General features: G+C 54.1%; 2 protein-coding genes across 2 annotated transcripts; one reads left to right on the plus strand and one right to left on the minus strand.

The window, feature by feature from the left end:
• Positions 1-8,629: 8,629 nt before the first annotated feature.
• RPL3 (ribosomal protein L3) lies at positions 8,630-15,324 on the minus strand. Its single transcript, XM_081128768.1, has 10 exons — positions 14,927-15,324; positions 13,758-13,950; positions 12,893-13,061; positions 12,165-12,300; positions 10,961-11,147; positions 10,392-10,552; positions 9,768-9,869; positions 9,350-9,445; positions 8,927-9,046; positions 8,630-8,732 (listed from the first exon to the last, which is right to left on the minus strand). Exons 1-10 carry the CDS (start codon positions 14,927-14,929, stop codon positions 8,688-8,690), a joined length of 1,212 nt encoding a protein of 403 aa, XP_080984894.1. The 5' UTR covers positions 14,930-15,324; the 3' UTR covers positions 8,630-8,687.
• LOC308553107 (uncharacterized protein) lies at positions 15,146-19,132 on the plus strand. Its single transcript, XM_081128769.1, has 2 exons — positions 15,146-15,233; positions 16,319-19,132. The coding sequence occupies exon 2, from the start codon at positions 18,124-18,126 to the stop codon at positions 19,117-19,119; it is 996 nt and encodes a 331-aa protein (XP_080984895.1). The 5' UTR covers positions 15,146-15,233; positions 16,319-18,123; the 3' UTR covers positions 19,120-19,132.
• The last annotated feature ends 542 nt before the right edge of the window (positions 19,133-19,674 follow it).

Genomic DNA, 19,674 nt, shown 5'->3' on the forward strand with positions numbered 1-19,674 from the left:
CGCGACACACGCCCCAGCCTCTGGGACCGGCTGCAGGAAGCACTCAGCTGCCCAAGCCTTTTCACTTCAACTTTTCCTAAAAATGCTTTGGGGAAGTGGCTGCCGCCTTGGAGCTCTCCCCCTCTCTCACGTGCTCCATACCACATCCCTTCCCACCCTGATTCTCTGGAAGCCTGAAGACCACGACAGGAAAAAAGGGAGCGGGAAAGAGACATAAACACGAGGAGTGAGTTCAGATGGTAGCAGGCGAGCGTGCTGAGAAAGAGACGCGGTGAGCAGGGCCGGGGTATCAGGGTGGGGAGTGGGGGCAACTGTAAATAGGGCACTTAGGGAGGCCTCACCCAGAGAGAGGCGTGTCTGCAAATTGCTAGAGGAGGAACATTCCAGAAAGAGGGAGAGCCAGTGCAAAGGCCCTGAGGCAGGAGCCAGCCTGCCGTGTTAGGGGAACACTAGGAAAGGGGGGCAGTGCGGCCGTGGATGAGTGCGGAGTGAGGGAGGCTGGCCATCATGCTGACCTGGCCTTTTCCTCTGCCTCCTCAGGGTTTCGAGCAGAGGACGGATGCATTTTTATTATTATTGTGGTAAAAATACACATAGCACAGAATTTACTATCGTAACTATTTTTAAATATACATTTCAGTGGTGTTAAATATATATACATTCCTATAAGTCTTTTCATCTTGTGAAACTGAAACACTATGGAGAAGTGCAAGTTGACTTGAGCTTTCACAGGATCGCTCTGGCTGCTGGATGGAGAATAGACGGAAGCATCCAGAACGCAAGCAGGGAAACCAGACACTGCTGTGGGGGGCACTGCCTGGAGGCAGAACCCCTGGGCTCCACCGAGGCCATGCTGCCCTGACCATGTAGGTGAACTTCAGGAAAACCACTTCATTCATTCTTAAATGTGTTTATTCACGCCTTCAGTCAACTGGTCTTTCAACAGATAGTTGGTGAACACCTACTGTGTGCTCACCACTGTGCTGGGTGCAGAAGGCACAAAAATAGCAGAACAGACACAGCCCCTGGCTGGGAAAATAGGCACGGAGCCAAAAGCAGCAGAAATGATGATGTGGTGACAGTCATGGTGTGGGTGGTAAGTAAGAAGCAGAGAGGACAGAAAGAGCAAACAGCAGAGGACCCTGACACAGGTAGGGATCAGCAGAGGCTTCCAGGAGGAGGTGACATTGGAGCCAAGCCCAGAGGGTGAGCTGGGGTTACCCACCGGAGAAAAGAAGGAAAGGCATTCCAGGCAGGGGGAACAGTCTGTGCAGAAGCTCTGAGGCATTGGCCTCCTGCTTCTGCGAAAGGCTTTCTCCCTGCCTCTCATCTAGGTAAAGGCCCAGAGGAGCCTGGGAGTCAAGCCCAGACTCCCTTTCTGTGAAATGGGTTCTCCTAGTGCCTGCCTTCCCCGATGTGGAGTATGTGAGCCAGTGCAGGGCAGGTGTGGTGCCTGGCACAGGCTGTACTCGGGGCCACGAGGTCAACTTCCCCACCTCCACACACCCCATTCTGGTCTAAGGAAGTGGGGCCCCTCGTGATGAGGTGCAAGGGAGAATCTCAGGGAAGACTTCCCACAACCCACCCTCAACCCCCTCCCCACTTGCTTCCCGCTGTGCCTGAAATCTCTCTACAGTATTGCAAACTCACCCCTTGAATCGTGCTTTCCCTCCCTTCCAGAACCATCCATTCCTATTCAGGTTAGCCCCAGTCAGGGCATTGCTCAGCCTTCACAGCTCAGCTCAAGCCTCCCTCTTTCAGGAAGCCTTCCCTGATTGCTGCAGCGCACTGAGTGTCTCTGTCTCCGTCTCTCCTCACTCTGCACTGGCCTTGACCTTCAGAGTCCCAGCCTCAGAGCCTAAAGGGCCCTGAGAAATTGTCCAACCTGGCCCTTCCTGAGCCCCCATGTTTCAAAAGAGAAAACTGAGGCCGGAGCACTGAGTTCTCAGGGCAGCTGGGACAGGGGCCAAGCCATCCCCATGCCCAGCCCGGTCACTGTCCATACAACACCCAGCCAGTGCAGGTGAGACTTACCATCGGGGTTCACAATACAGAGGAAGTGCGAAGGCACCGCCGGCCTCAGGGTTCCTCTGGAAAATGCTCTGGCCAGCGGGTTCCTGCACAGCTGGTGCTCCTCCGTCCGCCTGCTGAAAGGAACCCCTAGGCTGAGGAAACCTGGCCTGGCTTTCCTTTAGCGACTCTCGGGTCACTGGACCTTTACACTGTGTCCAGGTCTGTGCTGTTGACCAGGCTGTTGATCAGGCGTTTTGTGTGTTTAAGACATTTTTTTTTATGTCACTGTAAGAGAGTGACTGTTGAGATATTTATTTATTTTAACTTATTTATTGATTTTAGAGAGAGAAAGGAAGGGAGAGAGAGAGAAAGGGAGGGAGGTCGATTTGTCGTTCCACTTATTTATGCCTTCACTGGTTGATTCTTGTATGTGTCCTGACCAGAGATTGAACCTGCAACCTTGGTGTATCTGGACAACGATCTAACCAACTGAGCTGCTGGGCCAGGCTGATCAGGCTTTTAAAGATAAAAGCAGCCCTGGTAGGTGTCACTCAGTGGATAGAGCATCGGTTTGTGCACCAAAAGGTCACAGGTTCAATTCCCAGTCAAGGGCACGTACTGGGTTGCAGGTTCAGCCCCAACCCGGTGCATGCAGGAGGCAACCAATTGATGTGTCTCTCTCACATCAGTGTTTCTCTCTCTCTCCCCCTCTCCCTCCCTTGCACCCTCTCTAAAAATCAATGGAGAAAATATCCTCAGGTGAGGATTACAAATTAATTAATTAAATAAATATATAATAAAAAAGATAAAAGCAAAGCTATAAACTCTCAAATTCAAAGCCTCATGTAAATCAAGCTCACCCTGAAAGTCAAACCAATCGCTGGGGACTGATTGGCTGCTGATCGGTGCTTCTGGCTTAGTGGGCCATGGGTGCCAGACCAGCAGAGCCACCAGTCGGCTGTGTGAGCCTGGGAGAGTTAGCTGCCCTCTCTGAGCCCTGGTTTTGCCATCTGTGAAATGGAAGTAATATTGCCTTCTCATATGGCTGCCATCCACTCGGTGTTTACTGATGGAGAATATGGACCCTGTGCCAGAAGTTGGGCTGGGCACATCCCATGCAGGATCCCATTGAATCTTCCCTCCAGCCCTGTGAGTGCTGTTGGCCCTGGGAGGAGACTGAGCCAGGACCTAGCCCCTGCTGGCTCTTCCCCCACCACACGGAGCCTCCATGGCACAACCATGAGACCTTGTGGCCCCACATGGTGGAGGCACAGCAGCCTGTGATGAGCCAGTAGGTGGACTGGGGCCAAATTGTGAGAAGCCTCGAAGGCCACACCAAGGTGCCTGATGCATAGTAAGTGCTTAATAAATGTTTTGCATCCGTGACTTCAGGGGTTGGGCATGGTGCTGGCTCACTGTGCTTGCCCCTCCGGACTGAGATCCACCCTTCCACCCCTGCCCCGTGCCCCAGGATGCTGACCTCTAGGGTCTGCACCAGCCCAGCTCCTCTGCAGGCTACCAGTTGGGTTCAGCCACTGGGAGTGCCCATCAGGAGATCAGAAGGGGGAGGCTGGTGGTATGTCAGTAAGTGCTGAACAACCAACTCTCTGGAAAAAAGGCCCGGATGCAGTGCGACCGATTTCCCTGGTACAAACGCTTCCACCCGGTGGAGTTGGACTTGCAGATGAATGGGTGACGTTCTGATGTCTTAAGGGGCCTCGGTGTTGCCACACCGGCATGGTCAGGGCCCTGGTCATGGTGAAAAATAGCGAGCTTGTGTCAGTGTCAAGCTATGGCCACAGACACTCGTGTGCTACTGGGCTGGTGTCCCCTCTGTTCAGGCTCCCCCCAAAAAGTGGAGGTGGTGATAGCACTCCTTCCCTGGAAGGGACTGCATGAGCAGGACAAGGCACCTCCCTGCCTGGCGGGTGCCCCGGGGTGGTGGGCCTTCACACCATGACAACTACCTGGGTCCCTGTGCTGCACCCCAGGCTGGGTGACCAGGCTCAAGGAGTGGCCGGACGTGGGGCGGGGGCCTGCTAGAGGAGCCAGGGCCGAGGTGGGGCCAGCGAGGATGGGGAAGTCGGCGGCGGCTATCTTTAGCGTCTTCTCTCACAGCACTTTTCCCTGCCTGGCCAAGCGGGCCTGGGCATGGTGGCGCCACTTCTGCAAAGTCACATGAAGCCAGTGACCTGGAGGCCAGCTGTGGGGCCAGGGCCCCAGGAGGGTGGGGCTGGCCGTGTCCCACTTGCCACCCCCACCTGTCTGCTAGCAGCCCTAAGGGTGACATCCCCTACTGCCCCATCTCTCAAGCAAGTGGGGGTCCATGTGAGCCTGTGAGGGGCTGGGGCTGCAATGGCTGCTGGGAAGTGGTTCTCCCCCCCTCCCTGCCCCCTGGCCCTCATCTCACGGTTGATGGCAGTGCGGCCCAGTGGTTAACACTGGGTCTCTGGAGCTGGGATTTGAATTCTTGCTTCACCACCCCTGAGAGTCTCACCTGGGGGGCTGTTGTCCTGTGCCTCGGTTTCCCCATTGTGAAACAGAAGTGGAAGCAGAGCAGCAACTCCCAGCTCCCAGCTCGCAGGGCTGTTATGACCACTCTGAGCTGCAGCACCGAAGATGCGGGCGGAGCCTGCTCTGGCTGTGCGACCTCAGAGGCTTCTGACCCCTGGGCCCGCATCCGCCCAGCGTGAGATGGGGACAGTGGTTGTAAGGATTAGATCAAAGGACTCTGGAGGGGCTAGCAAAGCTTGGCTCGGGTAGGCACTCAGCAGATGAGCACCCCACTCCTCTTGGGCTAAATACACTTTCCAGACCCCTAGTAGCATAAGAAGCGTCAGGGTGAAGGGGTGCAAGTCTCAAATTCCAGCCCTACCAGTTTACACTGTGTGCCCCTGGGCGAGTTGCTCATCCTTTCTGAGCCTCAGTTTCTTATCTGTGAAATGGGGTAATAACAGAAGCTGCCTGAAGGAAAAGAAGTTCAAGTTTCTATACATGAAGTACTTAGGACATTGCCTGATAAGGGTGTCCAGCTATCTCTACCTGTGGGCTCAGGCACTGGCCCCTGGGGGCATTCAAAGCCACTATAGGGCTGGTTACTGCGGGCCAGGGACTGACGAAGTGGGGCGCTGGGCAGCGTGGTGCTGGTGGGCCCAGGGGGCTGATGGATGTGGAGATCACAGTAATGATTCTGACTTTTTAACAGTTCATGAGTTAACATTCCTCTCCTGCCCCCAGTGAGGTTTGGGTCAGGCCGCTGGCCTGTCAGCCGTCCAGCCCTGCTTCTGGGCCCGCTGCTGACAGGGCAGGGAAAGCTATTTGGGCTCCTGGGATCAGCCCAGGAGTCTGGACCCGATGGCAGTGGCAGGAGGCATGATGCTGGAGACCTTGAGTGCCAGCCTGAGCAGCGAGACATTGCATGGAGGGCAGAGGACCCACCAAAGATTCAGACAAGTAGCTGCGTGCTGAGAGTCAGTGGGAGGGGGCTGGGTACCTGGGGGTGTAGGGAGTGCAGGTAGAACAGAGGGCCCAGCGGCAGCCCCCACTGCCAAGGTTGTCAGCAAGGATCCAGGAGAAAGCACTCTGGGATGAGCCCACAAGGTGGCAGCCAGCTGCCCAACCCCCCATCGCCCAAGGCCATCCCCAGATGAGCTCAGCGAAGTCACTGGCTGTCGTGCCTTTTAAGGCGATGATGGCTCCTGCCACCTCCTTGTTCCCACTTGCTCAGAAATTCCCAGCAGGTAATTTTTTTTTCCAGGAGGAATGGAATGAGACTCTTTGTTCTGTCACCGCAAGATTCCAGCGAGGCCGTCTGAGGGTTCTGGTGACAGGAAACACATGCCAACAGACACTCAGAGATGTACCCTCAGTGACACGCACAGGCACAGACGACAGGCCCACAGAAATGCCTGGGGACCCGGTCTGGGACACCCAAACACAAGCACAAGCATGAGTGAGTCCCAGACACAGAGAATAACATTTATTGAGCACCTACTATATACCAGGCCCTGGCTAGGGAGGCAAAGGGGATCCAGTCCTGCCTTCCCTGAGTTCCCACAGACCTTCCCCTAAGAAGCTGCCTCCCAAGACTCTGAGCCCAGAAGCCTCATTCCCACCTCAGGGCCTTTGTACCTGCTGTTTCCGCTGCTCAGGTTGTCTTCCCCATAGAACTCCATCAGGCTGAGTCCTTTACACTCTCAGAGAGGCCTCCCTGCCCCATCACTCTACCCCAGTGGCCTGTTTTATCTCTTCACACATTCGTCACTTCTAAAACTGTTTGCCAGTGTTTACTGTCTGCTACCCCCAACTAGAATCTAAGCTCCTTGAGAGAAGAGCCTGAGTGTGCCACTGCTCCCAGCACCTGGAGGACTGCTGTGTCTACAGCAGCACTCAGGATCTCTTGGGTGAAGCTGATCACACACACACACACACACACACACACACACACACACACAGTTGAACTTTCCCACTGCCCTCAGGAAGCCCTCATTGTTCATCTTACCCACATAACTCCAGCCATTCTGTGCATCCACTGGGTCTTCCTCATTTGGTGCCACAACTACCACTGAGGTAGCGAGTCACCACCAGATGTGACTGAGGCTTGGAACTGTTCTGGGATGTGCCCAAAGTCGCTCACTGGCCAGGGGCAGGGCAGAAATGAAGATGGGGATGAGGGGTTGGTCAGCAGCCAAGGGCTCAGCCCCCAGGTCAAACAAGTCTGCCTCTGAAAATGACTTTCTATGCATGTGTCACATGTGTGGGGACATGAGTGTGGTGACAGCCTGTTACCTGGAAGTGTATCTGAGCCCTGGCCAGGATGTCAGACCAGCAACACCCTTCATACCTGGGTTGGGTGGGCAGCTGGGCTCTAGGACTGGCCTAATGAGTGGGAGGGAGGCCCACTGGGATGAGCAAGGGGACTAGGTGGGGCCGTCCCGGCATCCTCCCCAGGACCTGACTGGACATAGGCTCCCGCAGAAGCAGAGCGCAGGCTCCATGCCTGGCTCTGCCTTGGGCAGGTCCCAACCCATCTGGCTGTGGGCTTGACTCCCAGGAGTAAAGCATCAGAGGACACCCTGAGGGGAGGGGACTCGACCCCCTTCTAAGCCAGTAGGGAGGTCATCCTGCAGGGATGAGGGGCTGCCTCAGCCGGGTGCCACCCACTCTCACCCCCTGGTGGCTCCATCCTGCAGTGCAGCTCCAGCCCCTCTGGGCCCTGAATCCTGAGATGGGAAGCACTACAAGGTCAGTAGGGGGCAGTTTTCAGCATTAGCCCTGGAGTGGCCATTTAGTACGAGAAAATCTTGAGCCAGCAGACACATGGGAGCCCCAGACTACAGATTCCTGCTCAGTGCACTCCAAGCCTCACCCTGCCTCTGCCTCAGGACCTGCAGTCAACCTCCTCTGGACCCTAACCCACACCTTAGATCCTTCGTTCATGGAGGTGCCATGCTCAAGGGGAACCAGGGCAACTTGGACCACCTCCATTAGCACCCTATCCTCGAGCTCTCAATTCACCAGTTCCCCCCACCCCCCCATCACTACCCCTTTTCAGATGAAAGGCTGAGGGAACCAGAGCCCAGGTACTTGGTGGAAGTCCCACCAGCTACTAGAATGCTGGACAGAGCTGTCAGTTGCTCTAGCCATGGTGTCTGCCCTCAGCTACGTGGGTATGCTGAGGCAAAATATGCCGGCCAGATGTGGGAGCAGCCTTGAAATGCCAGCTGGGGCTGAGGTCAAGTCCATCCCAAAGTGTAGGTGGGAGGGGTCAGAGATCGTAGGCCTGGCTGTTTTGCGCTTAGAAAAGCCAACCCTCAGCAGCGTTCTGGTGTGAAACCTGGTCAATAGCAAGTGAACATGCTGGGCAGCATGGCACAGGGCAGGTACCTCCTGCAGGGGTGGGGCTGGGCCAGACCCAGGCCAGGATGGGTCCGACTTGACTGAGCCAGGTGAGCCTGGACAAGGAACCTAACCACTGCCACATTCTGGCCTGTAGAGTAACACTGGCTGAGCAAGTTAAAACCAGGGCCTTCCTCAGAGTAAACACTCGTGTTTCCTCAGTTCCAGGTGCAGTGCAGGCCTTCCACATGACAGCCCCTCTCCCACTCCCACCTGTCCTCTCCCAGTGCCAGAACTTGGCTGCAAGTCACAAAAGAACCTAAACAAGCCTTAACTGGATCCCACTCCTGCACGGATGAATAAAGTACTCATTTGTACCCTCAATAGACCCAGGGGTCTGCCCTGCTGTGCCCATCAGCAACCAAAAGCACCAGAAACAGCCAGTCCCCATCATTACCTCTTCCCGTCTCCCAGCTGCCACCCAAGCTGTACAAACACTTCTACAGCTGAGCCCCAGCTGCCTCACCCCAGTGACAAACACTTTGCACAAAGCTTACTGCCCCAGGCTGGCTTCAGAAGTTCAGGGGCAGACCCAGCCTCAGAGTTAGCCTACCCCTACCTATAGCTAGTCTGCTCCAGGTACCGGGCCAGACAGGTGGTAAGGCGAAGGAGACCACATGGAGCTACAAGGCCAAGGGCAGTCAGCTTGTGGGAGCACAAGGGCCATCCATGTGGAAGCAGCCAAGACCGGGAAAGGTCAAATGAAATCAGAGGCAGATTATCACTGGAAAATAACTTTATTGAGACCCCACCAGCTGCACAATCTGTTCCTGGCATCAGGCTCCTTCTTCCTTTGCAATTCGGTCTTTCTTAAGTGGTCCCTGTGGGAAAAGGTGCAGGCGACAAGGTTAGGAGGTGAAGGAAGGCAGGTGTAAGAATAAGCCACAGCCTCGTGAGACCAGAGATTCTGGGCCAAGTATCCCAGCCCCGGATGGGCAGTAGGCAGGCTGCCAGGTGGCGGCCGCTGGGAGCCGCCGGACCCAGCCCGAGGGCAGCTGGTACGGTGGGCACTCACCATGAACGCCTTCTTCTCCTCCACTGTCTGGAAGCGGCCGTGGCCGAACTTGGAGGTGGTGTCGATGAACTTAAGGTCGATCTTCTCCAGGGCCCGCCGTTTGGTCTGCACCAGCAAGGACTGTGGGCCAGGAGGAGCAGTTAATTACGAAGAGCAGCTGTCTTGCACTGTCTTACTTCACAGGCCTGAAATGTCTGGCTGCTTGTATCCAGGAACCGGCCTCACACGTGAAACGAGCAAACAGCCGGGCCAGACTGGAATTTCCTCCTCCCGGGACTTCAAAGGAGCAGCAACCCCCCCTTTCCTTTGACCTCCCCTCCCTAACAAAACGGGCCTGTCTGTGGACTGTGTTCCTCATGCTAGTAAACGTCTCTCCCACCCCCCACAGGTCCCTGACGCAGGTCCCCTTGGCCCCAGTCTCACCTTGCGGAGGGTGAGCACTCGCTTCTTGGTTCCCACCACACAGCCTTTCAGCATGACAAAGTCATTTGTCACTTCACCATAGTGGACAAAGCCACCCTGGGAAAAACAAGGCCACCAAGTCAGCACATAGCAAGCACGGGGTACCTTCAGGTTCAGGTGGTCCCCAGCCAGGCCCAAGACCCCACTTCTCATCAGCTATCCCAACCAGAGGACTGATGTGAAGGCATTTACAGGAAACAGTTGGCTGCCATGAAGACTAGTTAACTGATTGCAAACACGGCCTCATAAACCAGCTAGGCCCCAAAAGCACCAGGACACCAGCCCCACAGGCGAGGTCTGGGGCAAATTCGCCAATAATGAGGCTGAATGTGCCAGAGCGAGAGCTTTCCGAGGCTGAGAAGACGGCTTGCTCACTCACCAGAGGGTTGATGCTCTTGTCCGACAGGTCGTAGTCAGTGGAGGCATTGTTCTTGATCAGTTTGCCGTCCTTGATGAGGTAGCCCTGGCCGACCTTGTAGATCTGAACGAGGGAACACGTGTAAACACTGGGAAGAAACAGGCAGGAGACTCACATGCCCTCTTCCCCGAGGCAAGACAGGATGGCAGGACTGCCATTAGGGACCAGTAACCCCCATTGAGCAGTGGGGCTAGTCTGCAAGACTCTGGGAAAGAAGCTCTGACCTTGGTCCCGATAGGCTGCCCTAGGCTCTGAAGATAAGAAAAGCTGGCTGGCTCTAAAGACACTGCTATCCAACTGAGTGGATGGAGGCTTCCCCAACACTTCATGGGAAGGGCAAGGCTGTCATCGGTCACACCAAGGGTCAGCTGCACCAGAACCACCTCTGAGGATGGCACCTTATAAATCATGTCACCCAAGAGCCAGAACTGTGCCCATCACACAGGCACCTAAATCCATGTGATGCCCAGAAGCTCCACAACAAATGGGAGTGGTATGACAGGGACTAGAACCCTCATTCCCAGTAATGGGATCACCTTTCCCTCCCAGGGTTGAACCCTCCGTGACACTGCCAAGGCACCTCACCTTCTTGTTGATCTCAGTGCGGTGATGGTAGCCTTTCTGCCCAGCCCGGGCCACAGAGAAGGCCACGCGGGCAGGATGCCACGCCCCGATACAAGCAACCTTGCGCAGCCCTCGGTGGGTCTTGCGGGGCAGCTTCTTGGTGTGCCAGCGGCTGGTGACCCCTGGAATGGACACATGGTGTTATTGGGGTGTCTCACACTCATGCCATTGGGCCTTTCCTCCTGGGAAAGCCCACTTGAGTTCATTGGTTCATGCACAAACACTCAATGACTGGGTAAGTTTCAAGGACAGAGGTGCATGTTACCCTCTAATGGCCTATCATCCAAAGTTGAATACTTGTCTAGATATGAACCTTGAGTTTAGGCCCTGCAGAATCAGCTAACTAGAGGTCACCCCCAGCCCCCCACCCACAGGGCTGTTTTCAGAAGGAAGGCAGCAAGGAATATTTCCGCAGTCTCACTCGGGCGCTGTGCCCAGCGCTTATTCCAGAGCCTCATCATTAAACAGCTGGGTCGGAGACCCCTCCTCCTGAGTTTAACCACAGCAATCTGGGCCACTGCAAAGCTCACCTTTGTAGCCTTTGCCTTTGGTCACTCCAATGACATCAATCATCTCATCCTGTCCAAACACCTGGTTCACAGGGACCTGCTGCTCTAGCCTCTCACGGGCCCAGTCCAGCTTTTCGGCGACTGTGCCTCCATTCACCTGGATCTCCATGAGGTGGGCCTTCTTCTGGCGTAGAGGAAGCAGGCGCATCTAGAAGGAAACAAGTGTAGCTTAGCTCTCTGCTTCAAGCTCTCCTCCCATAGAGACCCCTGTGCCATGACTCCCCACTGGGTACAATTCAAATCCCTGTCAACTCTGATGAGCCAACTCTTAAGACACACGGGGCCCACAACAAGACAGGCCAACCTAACCAGATCCTGGCACCAACTAGCTGGATATTCCTGACTACTGTCCTTTGGGGCACTGCCCCAGTTAACCCTGGCCATCTGCATCACTCCATTAATTATCAACAACACACTCACATTTTGGAGAGCAGGATAGCACTACAGCCAACAGTGTAAACCGCTCGAGTTAGAACAGGAAACAAACCAAAGCCTACAGCTTTTAGCTGCTATCCTACAGAGCTTTCTTCAGCTGGACCACTATACACCTGTGCTAATGTGGCTGTCACTAACTACACAGGACCACTCAGCACTTAGGAGTCAGGGCATACACCCAGGGTAGTGGCCCAGACCACAAAGGAGGCACCCACTCTCTCCAAGCCAGCCAAGGGCTCCTTCGGCCAGGTTTGAAATGCGCCACTGGCTGCCCACTAGTTTCAGTCAGGTACTTGACAGTGTTATTCATGAATCACCAATTCCTTCAATCAGTTTTCCTTAAAATGGGGTATGGTTTCCCCAGTTAACAGCCAGTAGGGACACAGTGCCCTCTGCTGGCAAGTGAAAGACCAACCCACAGGTGGAGGCACTAGACGCCTCACCCAGGGCAGTGTCCACTGTGTTGCTTTTAACTTCGAACAACCCCAGGCTGCTCACTGGCCCATCTCCTCTACTAGGAAATAAGTCTGAGGAACCTGAACCAGTCTAGCCAACCCCCCCAAAGCCCAATACTTGGCATAAAATCAGTTTGAGCTGAGGATTGATTCAGAAGGTAACTAATCTCCCAATAGGCGGCATCTGCTATTCCAAGCGCCACGTGATTGAAGTCACCTCCAGACAGGAAGCAGCAGGTGGAGCTGCCACCCTGGGCACACTGGCACGCACTCACCTGGGTGTGTGCAATGACACGGATGACCTGGCAATACTTCTTCATGCTGTTGAGGTCCTTCTCCAGCTGCTTCCTGCCATCGTCATCCTGCCACTTCTTGCAGTACTTGGTGAAGGCCTTCTTCTTAGATTTATGCCTTCAGGAGCAGAGCAGAGTTGGGGGGGGGGGCCAGGTGCAGGCCTTCATCACCCCTCCAAGGGGTGAGAGGAAGGCACACAGGCACCACAGGGGATGGGGCTCATTGCCGGCTTCTAAGGAGCCTTTTCCACCGGCAAGCAGAGCCTGGATGGAGCTCATCGGGCAAAGCCGAGCGGAGCTGAGCAGAGGTCCACAAGATTAATGTACATCATAAACATTCAAGCACACACTAATTCTTGCTCTGACCTAGTCATTACCCAGACCACACACCCAGGCAGAAGGACTGGGGGAGTTACACTACTGGCTCTTGGTTTCTAGCAGGACTCTCAATACTTCCCAGCAACCAAGAAAATACTGAAAACTGAGTCCTCAGCCAACACACACTAAGCTGAACATGAAAGGTCTTAAGATGCTCCCAGCTCAGGAAACCACCAGCGACTCACAAGGTCTGTCTCCAGGAATTGTTCTGTTCCAGAGGCAACTAACCCCATCACCAGAGCAGCCCCTTCCCTGCTAGAGTTGAGCCCTGCACAGGTGTTCCTTCTCTCCAGCCCCTTAACTAGGGTGTGCATGGTGTCCCCCTCCCTTACCAGTTCTTATAGAAGCGCCTTTTGCACTCATCACTGATATGCTCAGCAAAGATGGTTTTGAAGGTACGGAGGCCTCGAGGGGTTTCCACGTAGCCCACAATGCCCACAACCACCATGGGCGGTGTCTCCACAATGGTCACAGCCTCCACGACCTCCTTCTTGTTCACCTCTGCAAAGCAAGCAGCAGTCAGACTATGTGGGCTAACCTGAACGCCCAGCAAGGGGTTAGTGTTTTGTAGAAACATAACCTGCTCAAGTAGCCAAGAGAGCAACTTACTTCAGGTAACAAGAAATATTACAGAACAGGGCCCATGTCAGCAGTCTCCTGAGGACTGCCCTTAACTGCATACTTCTGTCTGCATACAATGACACTCAAAAACATAGGACTCTCGTAAGGCAAAGTAAGGGCCTGGTTTTCAGTTCTTGTCTATCAAAAAAATCTCCAGAGGCAGGCAAATTTATTACCTAGGTAACGGGGTGTTATTATAATAGCTCTATGCTCAGATAGATAGTAACTGCCAAACATTAACAGCTAACATCATTAAGTAACCAGTGCTATTGTCTCACTTGGTGACTTTTCTTTCAAACCTCACAACTCAGGGACATGAGTAGTATTCAAGCTTTTTAGGTTAGCGTAGGATATGCTGTGGCTCTTTACAAATTTACCCACATCACCCTCCTTGACTTCAATACAAATTGCAGTCAGTGCCAGCCATTTGTGGCCTGGGAAAATTAATTTCCACCCTGCTTTCAAAACATTCTATTGACCTCTTAAGTCTGCTCTCTGACAGTTTGGCCCCAACTAGTCTGTCCCACTCTCAATTCCTAACCCCCCGCCAGCTTGGAGGACACAGTGTGTACGTACTAGATCCTGGCCTATCGACCTCCCGCACGATGTGGGTCATGCCAGCCTTGTAGCCCAGGAAGGCTGTCAGGTGCACAGGCTTGGAAGGGTCATCCTTGGGGAAGCTCTTCACCTTCCCTCGGTGCCGACTGCTGCGCTTCCGAGGCAAGAAGCCCAGGGACCCATGCCTGGGAGCGGAGAACTTCCTGTGAGACTAGGAGAAAACGACCAACATTAGTACCTCAACTTGCAACTCACTTCTTGATTCCCAGCTGTCTAGATGGTCCTATGAGGAGTTTCAGCAATGCTGAATCCAAACCAGAGATCCAGCAACCCCCGTAAATGCTGAATTAGGTTCGCTTTTCACAGGGTCACACATCCTGAAGCTGAACTGTCACCTCAAATTCTCATTTTATAGTTCAGCAAAATGAACCACCCACTTTTCTGTAAATCAGAAAAAGGCACACCAAATTTTAAAATAGCTTAGCAGGTGGTTTTACAGTCAAGTCAGAGAGTTTGCCCACAAAAGGGACTTCTGGGACAAATGGACGGGTAGCAATTAACGACACTAAAGGCTCCTCTGGCTGCCTTGATACATAGGCCACTAGAACTCGACAGAGCCAAATCAGAACCTGACAATCAGCACAGAGTCTCTGTCCGCCCGTCAGTAAGTTCATCACGTGTGGTTTCTGGGAACTCTAGAGGCCTGAGGAGTTGTCCCAATCGTCCCAGACATTTCAGAATGAGGACTCAACAGCCTCCCAAGTCTCCCCTCCTGCCTACTGCTTTGCTTTGACCTCGGCACCTCCCAGTTTCGCAACAACTATAGGGCCAAGCGCCCCCACGTCTAGGCCCTCCGGGCTTAAGTGCTCATGGACTCCGATCTCGACTAGCACTAAACTGGTGAGGCCGAGACCCAGAAATAATCCAGGGCTTGAGAACTGTCGGGCCCGGGCTCCGCAGCCCAGCTCCCGCGGCAAGGCCTCTCTCGCCAGCCGACCGGTAGGCCCAAAGCCAACCACGGGCCTGGGGTGTTTCCCGAAAATAGGCCCAACTGCGGATCCTGCTGAGTGCCCCGTGCTCCCAGAGCAGGTCCCTGGCGCTCGGCGAGCCGAGATGGCGGCGATGCGCCGCGGACTCAGCCACGCCGCCAACGCAGCCAAGAAGGAAGGAACCATAACGCTACGTACCATGCCGCCGCCAAACGCTGCCGATAGAGGTCAGGCTGTGCTCGGCGAGCCACTTATAAAGCCCAGCCTGGTTCCGCCCCTTCCGGCGTGCGAGCGCACACCCGCGGCGGACGTCGGGTCGGGAGGCCGATCGCCATTTCCACGCACGCGCGTCCTCGCCTAGCGTCGTTCCCAGCCAGACGTGAATTTCAGAGGCCCGGGCTGGAGCTCCTACGGCGAGCGGCTGGGTTCAAACTTAGTGAAGCGCCTCGGAAATGCCCGCGAAGGCCTGGGATGCGCTCAGTCTACCGCGGCGGGCGGCAGCCAGGTGGGTGAAACACGCCGTTCCGCTGAGGGAAGGTGGCAGCGTCGCTTCTTTTCATCTTGAATGCTGTCACCTCTGGAATTGAATAACCCTGCTGTGGGCTTCCGTCCAAAACCATCTCACACGGTTCCCATTTCCGTCCCACACTGTAGAGCGGCGGCGTTGCCATTTTGCAGGCACCCTGAGCCCTGAGTTGCAACGACTTGCACCGCTCTCACCTGCTCTAAGTTGGAGAGAAAAGACTGAACCCCTCGTTTTCTGGCTCCCAACCGAGAGCCGCTTCCACGACACCAGCTTGCCTTTAATGTGTCCTGATTTGGGGCGCCCCTCCTTTAAACCCCATCTTCGCCATTCCCCCCACTGTCCAGCTGCAGGGGCCCGAGCGTGGTTCTGACCGTCTCCGGGGCGGCAGAAACGACTCCTGACCCGGGATCGTGGGCCCAGCTGCCCAGCCTCGCGGACCCTGGGCTTCCCTGCGGTCCGGACGCTCTGCGCCCAGGACCCTCTCTGACGTCTGCTGGGCCCCCGGGTGCCTCGCGCCCTGTCTCAGGCTTCACCCTCCGCATCTTTCTAAGAACCAGTTTCGTCTTGTTACTTCCCGTGCCCCACTCCCACCCCCTCAGGATAGAGCTTTAACTCTGAGGCCGCCACCCAGAACCCTGCCCTAGCGGGCTACTCCTGCCTGCCGAGGGCGAGCACCGACTCTCCCTTGTGTCGCTCTCCACCTCCGTCCGGCATGGTCTTTGATTCTGGGCCTGGTCGTTGCTCACACAGTTGTTTAAAAAAATATTCTCACTTAACGCTCACGCCATCCCTGAGGGGCAGCGCTGACAGGTCGCGAGCCCCTGGTTGAAAATCTCTGAGCACTTTTCATGTTTTAGATAACATGGTGCAGTATGGTGCACATACTGCATGTTATGTAATCGTCCCAAAACTCTTTATGAAACATTAATTCTGTAGAGAAACATGAAGCGAGATAAATAGAAATAGCCACCCATCAATCGGCTGAAGGCTCACCTAGCTGCCTAAAAAATTCAGGTCAGTTTGGTTTTTGTCACCAAATGACTTGGAACGTTTTTTGATTTCAGAATTGTGAAAAAGGGATTATGGCCCATATTGTCCCCTCTTACAAAGAAAACTAAGTTTCAGGCCAAGAGGAAATAATTTGACAAAAATCACACAGTTCGTGAAGGACAGAGCTCAAGTCTGACGGAATCTAGGTTGAGTTTTTCATATTAGACTCCGGGCTCAGTAGCTTCCTCACTGGAAAAGGAGCTCTGGGCCCCGAGTCACTCATTCACTCAACAAGAACTTCTTACCGAACCTGCTCTGTGCCCGGTGCCATGCCAGGCTGTGGGACTACAGAGGGGATGAAGATGGCCACATCACAGACCAAGTAAGACGATTTAAAATTGTGCTGAGGGTTAAAAAAGATTTAACAAACAATGTCACTGAAGGTCCTGGACAAGCTGTTCCCCAAAGGAATTCCCTCGCTGCAGTCACGAGAAAGGACAGCATAAATAGACCCACACCGCCATGCCACTTGTGCATATAGCTCACTGGGATATCGCCTTGGGTCTCAGTTTCCCCATCTGCCAAACAAGGGACTCATCCATTCATTTAACGAATGTGTACTGAGTCTGCTCTGCCTAACGACGCTAAGGAGCCAACTGGATTGGGAGAAGCCAGCTAGGAGGGGGGATATAAAAGAAGGGCTTTCACCATTCTGTGCACATCATCACAGGGGGTGACCTGAAAAGGGGCACTGAAGGTGGACATAAAGGAGCAGGATTAGGAGATATTTAAGATGGACCGGATCTGGAGATTATTTGTATGAGTCACTGGGGCTGAGGGTGGGGAAAGGAAGCAGGAAGAGTCCTCGAGTCAGGATATCCATTTTGGAATATTGGGTAGATAGTGTTCATTAGAAGGGAGAGATTAATTTATATATGTGGGTTTGGATTCATTCATGGGGTTAAGTGTATCCTTTCTCCTTCCAAGAACATGTCTAAGGCCGCATACCAAGAAAAAAGTAAGGAAGTGAAGAAAGGGAAAGAAGGTAAAGCCAGAGAGGGCTCTCACCCAAACACACATTGCAGAACTCTGTCGATGTTGGTTCTGAGACTCTGTGAGGCCAAATATAAAAGATGGATATGAGTAGAGATTTACAGTATCTACATGATAAAAAAAACAGTGACCAGGAGTTCACTGTGCCTGAAATAAGACTTGAAACAAACCTCTGTGGGGAGACAAGCTTCTCCTAAAGGAGTGGAATGCTCCCGATGACACCCTGAACGTCACCCCACAGTTAGCACACATGGCCTGTCATGCTCAGTGCGGACAGGTGAACTCGGCACCACGCCCATCCGATCTGTGCAAGCTGTTTACAAGGGGCCAAAACAAAGGCATCGGGTTACCCAATCCTGGATTGCTGGTTTTTAATCCAAAGATAAAATCCAGAGTCTGGAAAGAAATGGATTGATTTTGTTTACAAATGGCCCTCCATCAGCACTGTTTTCAAAATGGAACTTCTAGTAAGGAGCAGAAAAGGGTCCAAGGTTTTGCTCAAATATCTGAAGGGCAGATGTTCTCTGCGGTCAGGTAAAATCCCTGGTGTGGTCTAACCATGGCGAAGGTTAGGAGGACGTGAGGAGGAGCAGAATGGGGAGAGAATTGCTGAGTGAGGCCACTTTAGTCACCAGGGTGTTTCATGCCCCCCTCCCCCTTTGACATGAGCTCACATTCTGATCTTTTGTGCTGTCATTGATTGTTGCAAAACCACCTGGCCTAGGTGACAGGGTATTTGGGCTGGAGGATCAGTTAATATGAGCCTGTGGCATGAGCACAGCCCCATGTCCCTGGGGCAAGAGCCTGGGCACAGACACTCTGGGTCATGAAGGTCCCCACTCTCTGTGTCTCTACCACCATCTGCCAGAGAGATGCCCCTCAGAACAGGAGCCGGCTGGCCAAGGGCACCTGGCAGCTCCTGTTCCTGCTCCTGCTCCTGCTCCTGCCCCTGCTCATGTGGGGTCCTGGGCTGATGAAATTCTATGCACCCCTGCTGGGGCTGCAGGATGCCATGGAAAATACCGCCTCCCAGTGCCTCTTGGCCTGTTTGCTGGGCCTCTGCATCGCGTGGTGCAGCAGCCTGCAGCTGGGTGGTGGGCTCACCCTCACCTTGACCCAGAAGCTACATGTCCAGCAGGCCTTGTGGCAGCCACTGGCCTTCACACAGGCTTGGGGCTTTCAGCTGCTCACCACTCTGATCCGAGGAGCCTGTGGCAGCATCCTGAGGCTCCTGCAGTGGGAGGCCGGCCTAGCCCTGCTCTCTGTGGCCCAGCGGGCCGGCTACAGCCTGGTCAGCTTCCACCATGAGAACAGCGAGGCCTCAGAGCAGTTGTTGCAGGCTGTGCTGCAGCAGGTAGCTGTGTCCCTGCTGGTCTGCTGCCTGGACAAGCTGTGGGTGGCCCTGGGATGGGTGGCCCAGGCCATGCGGTGCAGTGGCCTTCAACCCCTGGGGCGGGCCAGTCTATGCTGGGCAGCCTCCAAAGACCTGGATGCAGTTACCACCATCCTTCCAGCCACCACTGTCCCTTTTAGCCGGCGCTTCCCTGGACCTGACCCAGCCACCCTGAGCAGGCTCACACCAGCCCCCATCAACCTATGCCTTGTGGTTGGGGCCAAGAATACCAGCAAGGGGAAAGCAGGCTGCAGATTTGGGACCACTAAGGTGCCCATTAGCACCAGGTTCCAGAGCACTGGGACAAGCAAGGTGGCCTTCAGGTCTTCACCCAAGCAGGCCTTCGCACGGCAGGTCAAGGTGACCTGTGTTCTCATCATGCTTCTGTATATCTGTGCCACGTTGCTCTTTGTACAAATCTTAAAATAAATGATCGAGCAAACCTGCCTCCGGTATGTCCCTGGTTCACTGTGTCAGTGGGAGATCTAATGGCATCAGATCTGTCCCCTAGGCCTTTACTGAGCAGGGGGCAAGGGTGGGTGGTATGCAATATGCAAGCCATATGCATTACCAGGGGCTGGGCCGGGGGACCTGGTCTCAGCTCAGTCACCAGTATGTGTCCTTAGGGAAGTCCTTTCACCCTTCTCAGCCTCAGTTTCCTTTTCTGTAAGTAGAGATAATAGGGCTCCAGGGAAAGAGGGGATATAAAAATGTGCCAATTTTAAGTTGTAGAGTGCTCTTCCCTAATTACCCTAATAAGGCCTCCTTGGAGGACACTTATTCTATTAAAGGACATAAAAAGAAGACGTGAATAAATGGAGGGACATAGTCAATTCATGGATGGACTAACCTAATGTCTTTAAAATGTCAATTATCTCCAAATTAATCTGTAAAGGATTCCAACCAAAATCCCAAGGGATTGGCTGGGGGGCGGGGGCTTATAAACAGATTATAAGATATATATGGAAAAGGTCCTTAAAAATG

The sequence above is a fragment of the Miniopterus schreibersii genome, assembly GCF_964146895.1.
Source record: "Miniopterus schreibersii genome assembly, chromosome: 2".
NCBI classification, from domain to species: Eukaryota; Metazoa; Chordata; class Mammalia; order Chiroptera; family Miniopteridae; genus Miniopterus; species Miniopterus schreibersii.

Bases quoted from the DNA above. Each gene is read 5' to 3' on its own strand.
- LOC308553107 (XM_081128769.1), top strand. From the start codon at position 18,124: ATGAAGGTCCCCACTCTCTGTGTCTCTACCACCATCTGCCAGAGAGAT.
- RPL3 (XM_081128768.1), bottom strand. The intron at 11,148-12,164 runs GTGAGTGCGTGC...GTTTCCTTCTAG, and splicing joins GTGTCATTGCACACACCCAG to ATGCGCCTGCTTCCTCTACG. The intron at 9,870-10,391 runs GTGAGGTGCCTT...TCCCTCGTTCAG, and splicing joins GCACTGAGATCAACAAGAAG to ATCTACAAGGTCGGCCAGGG.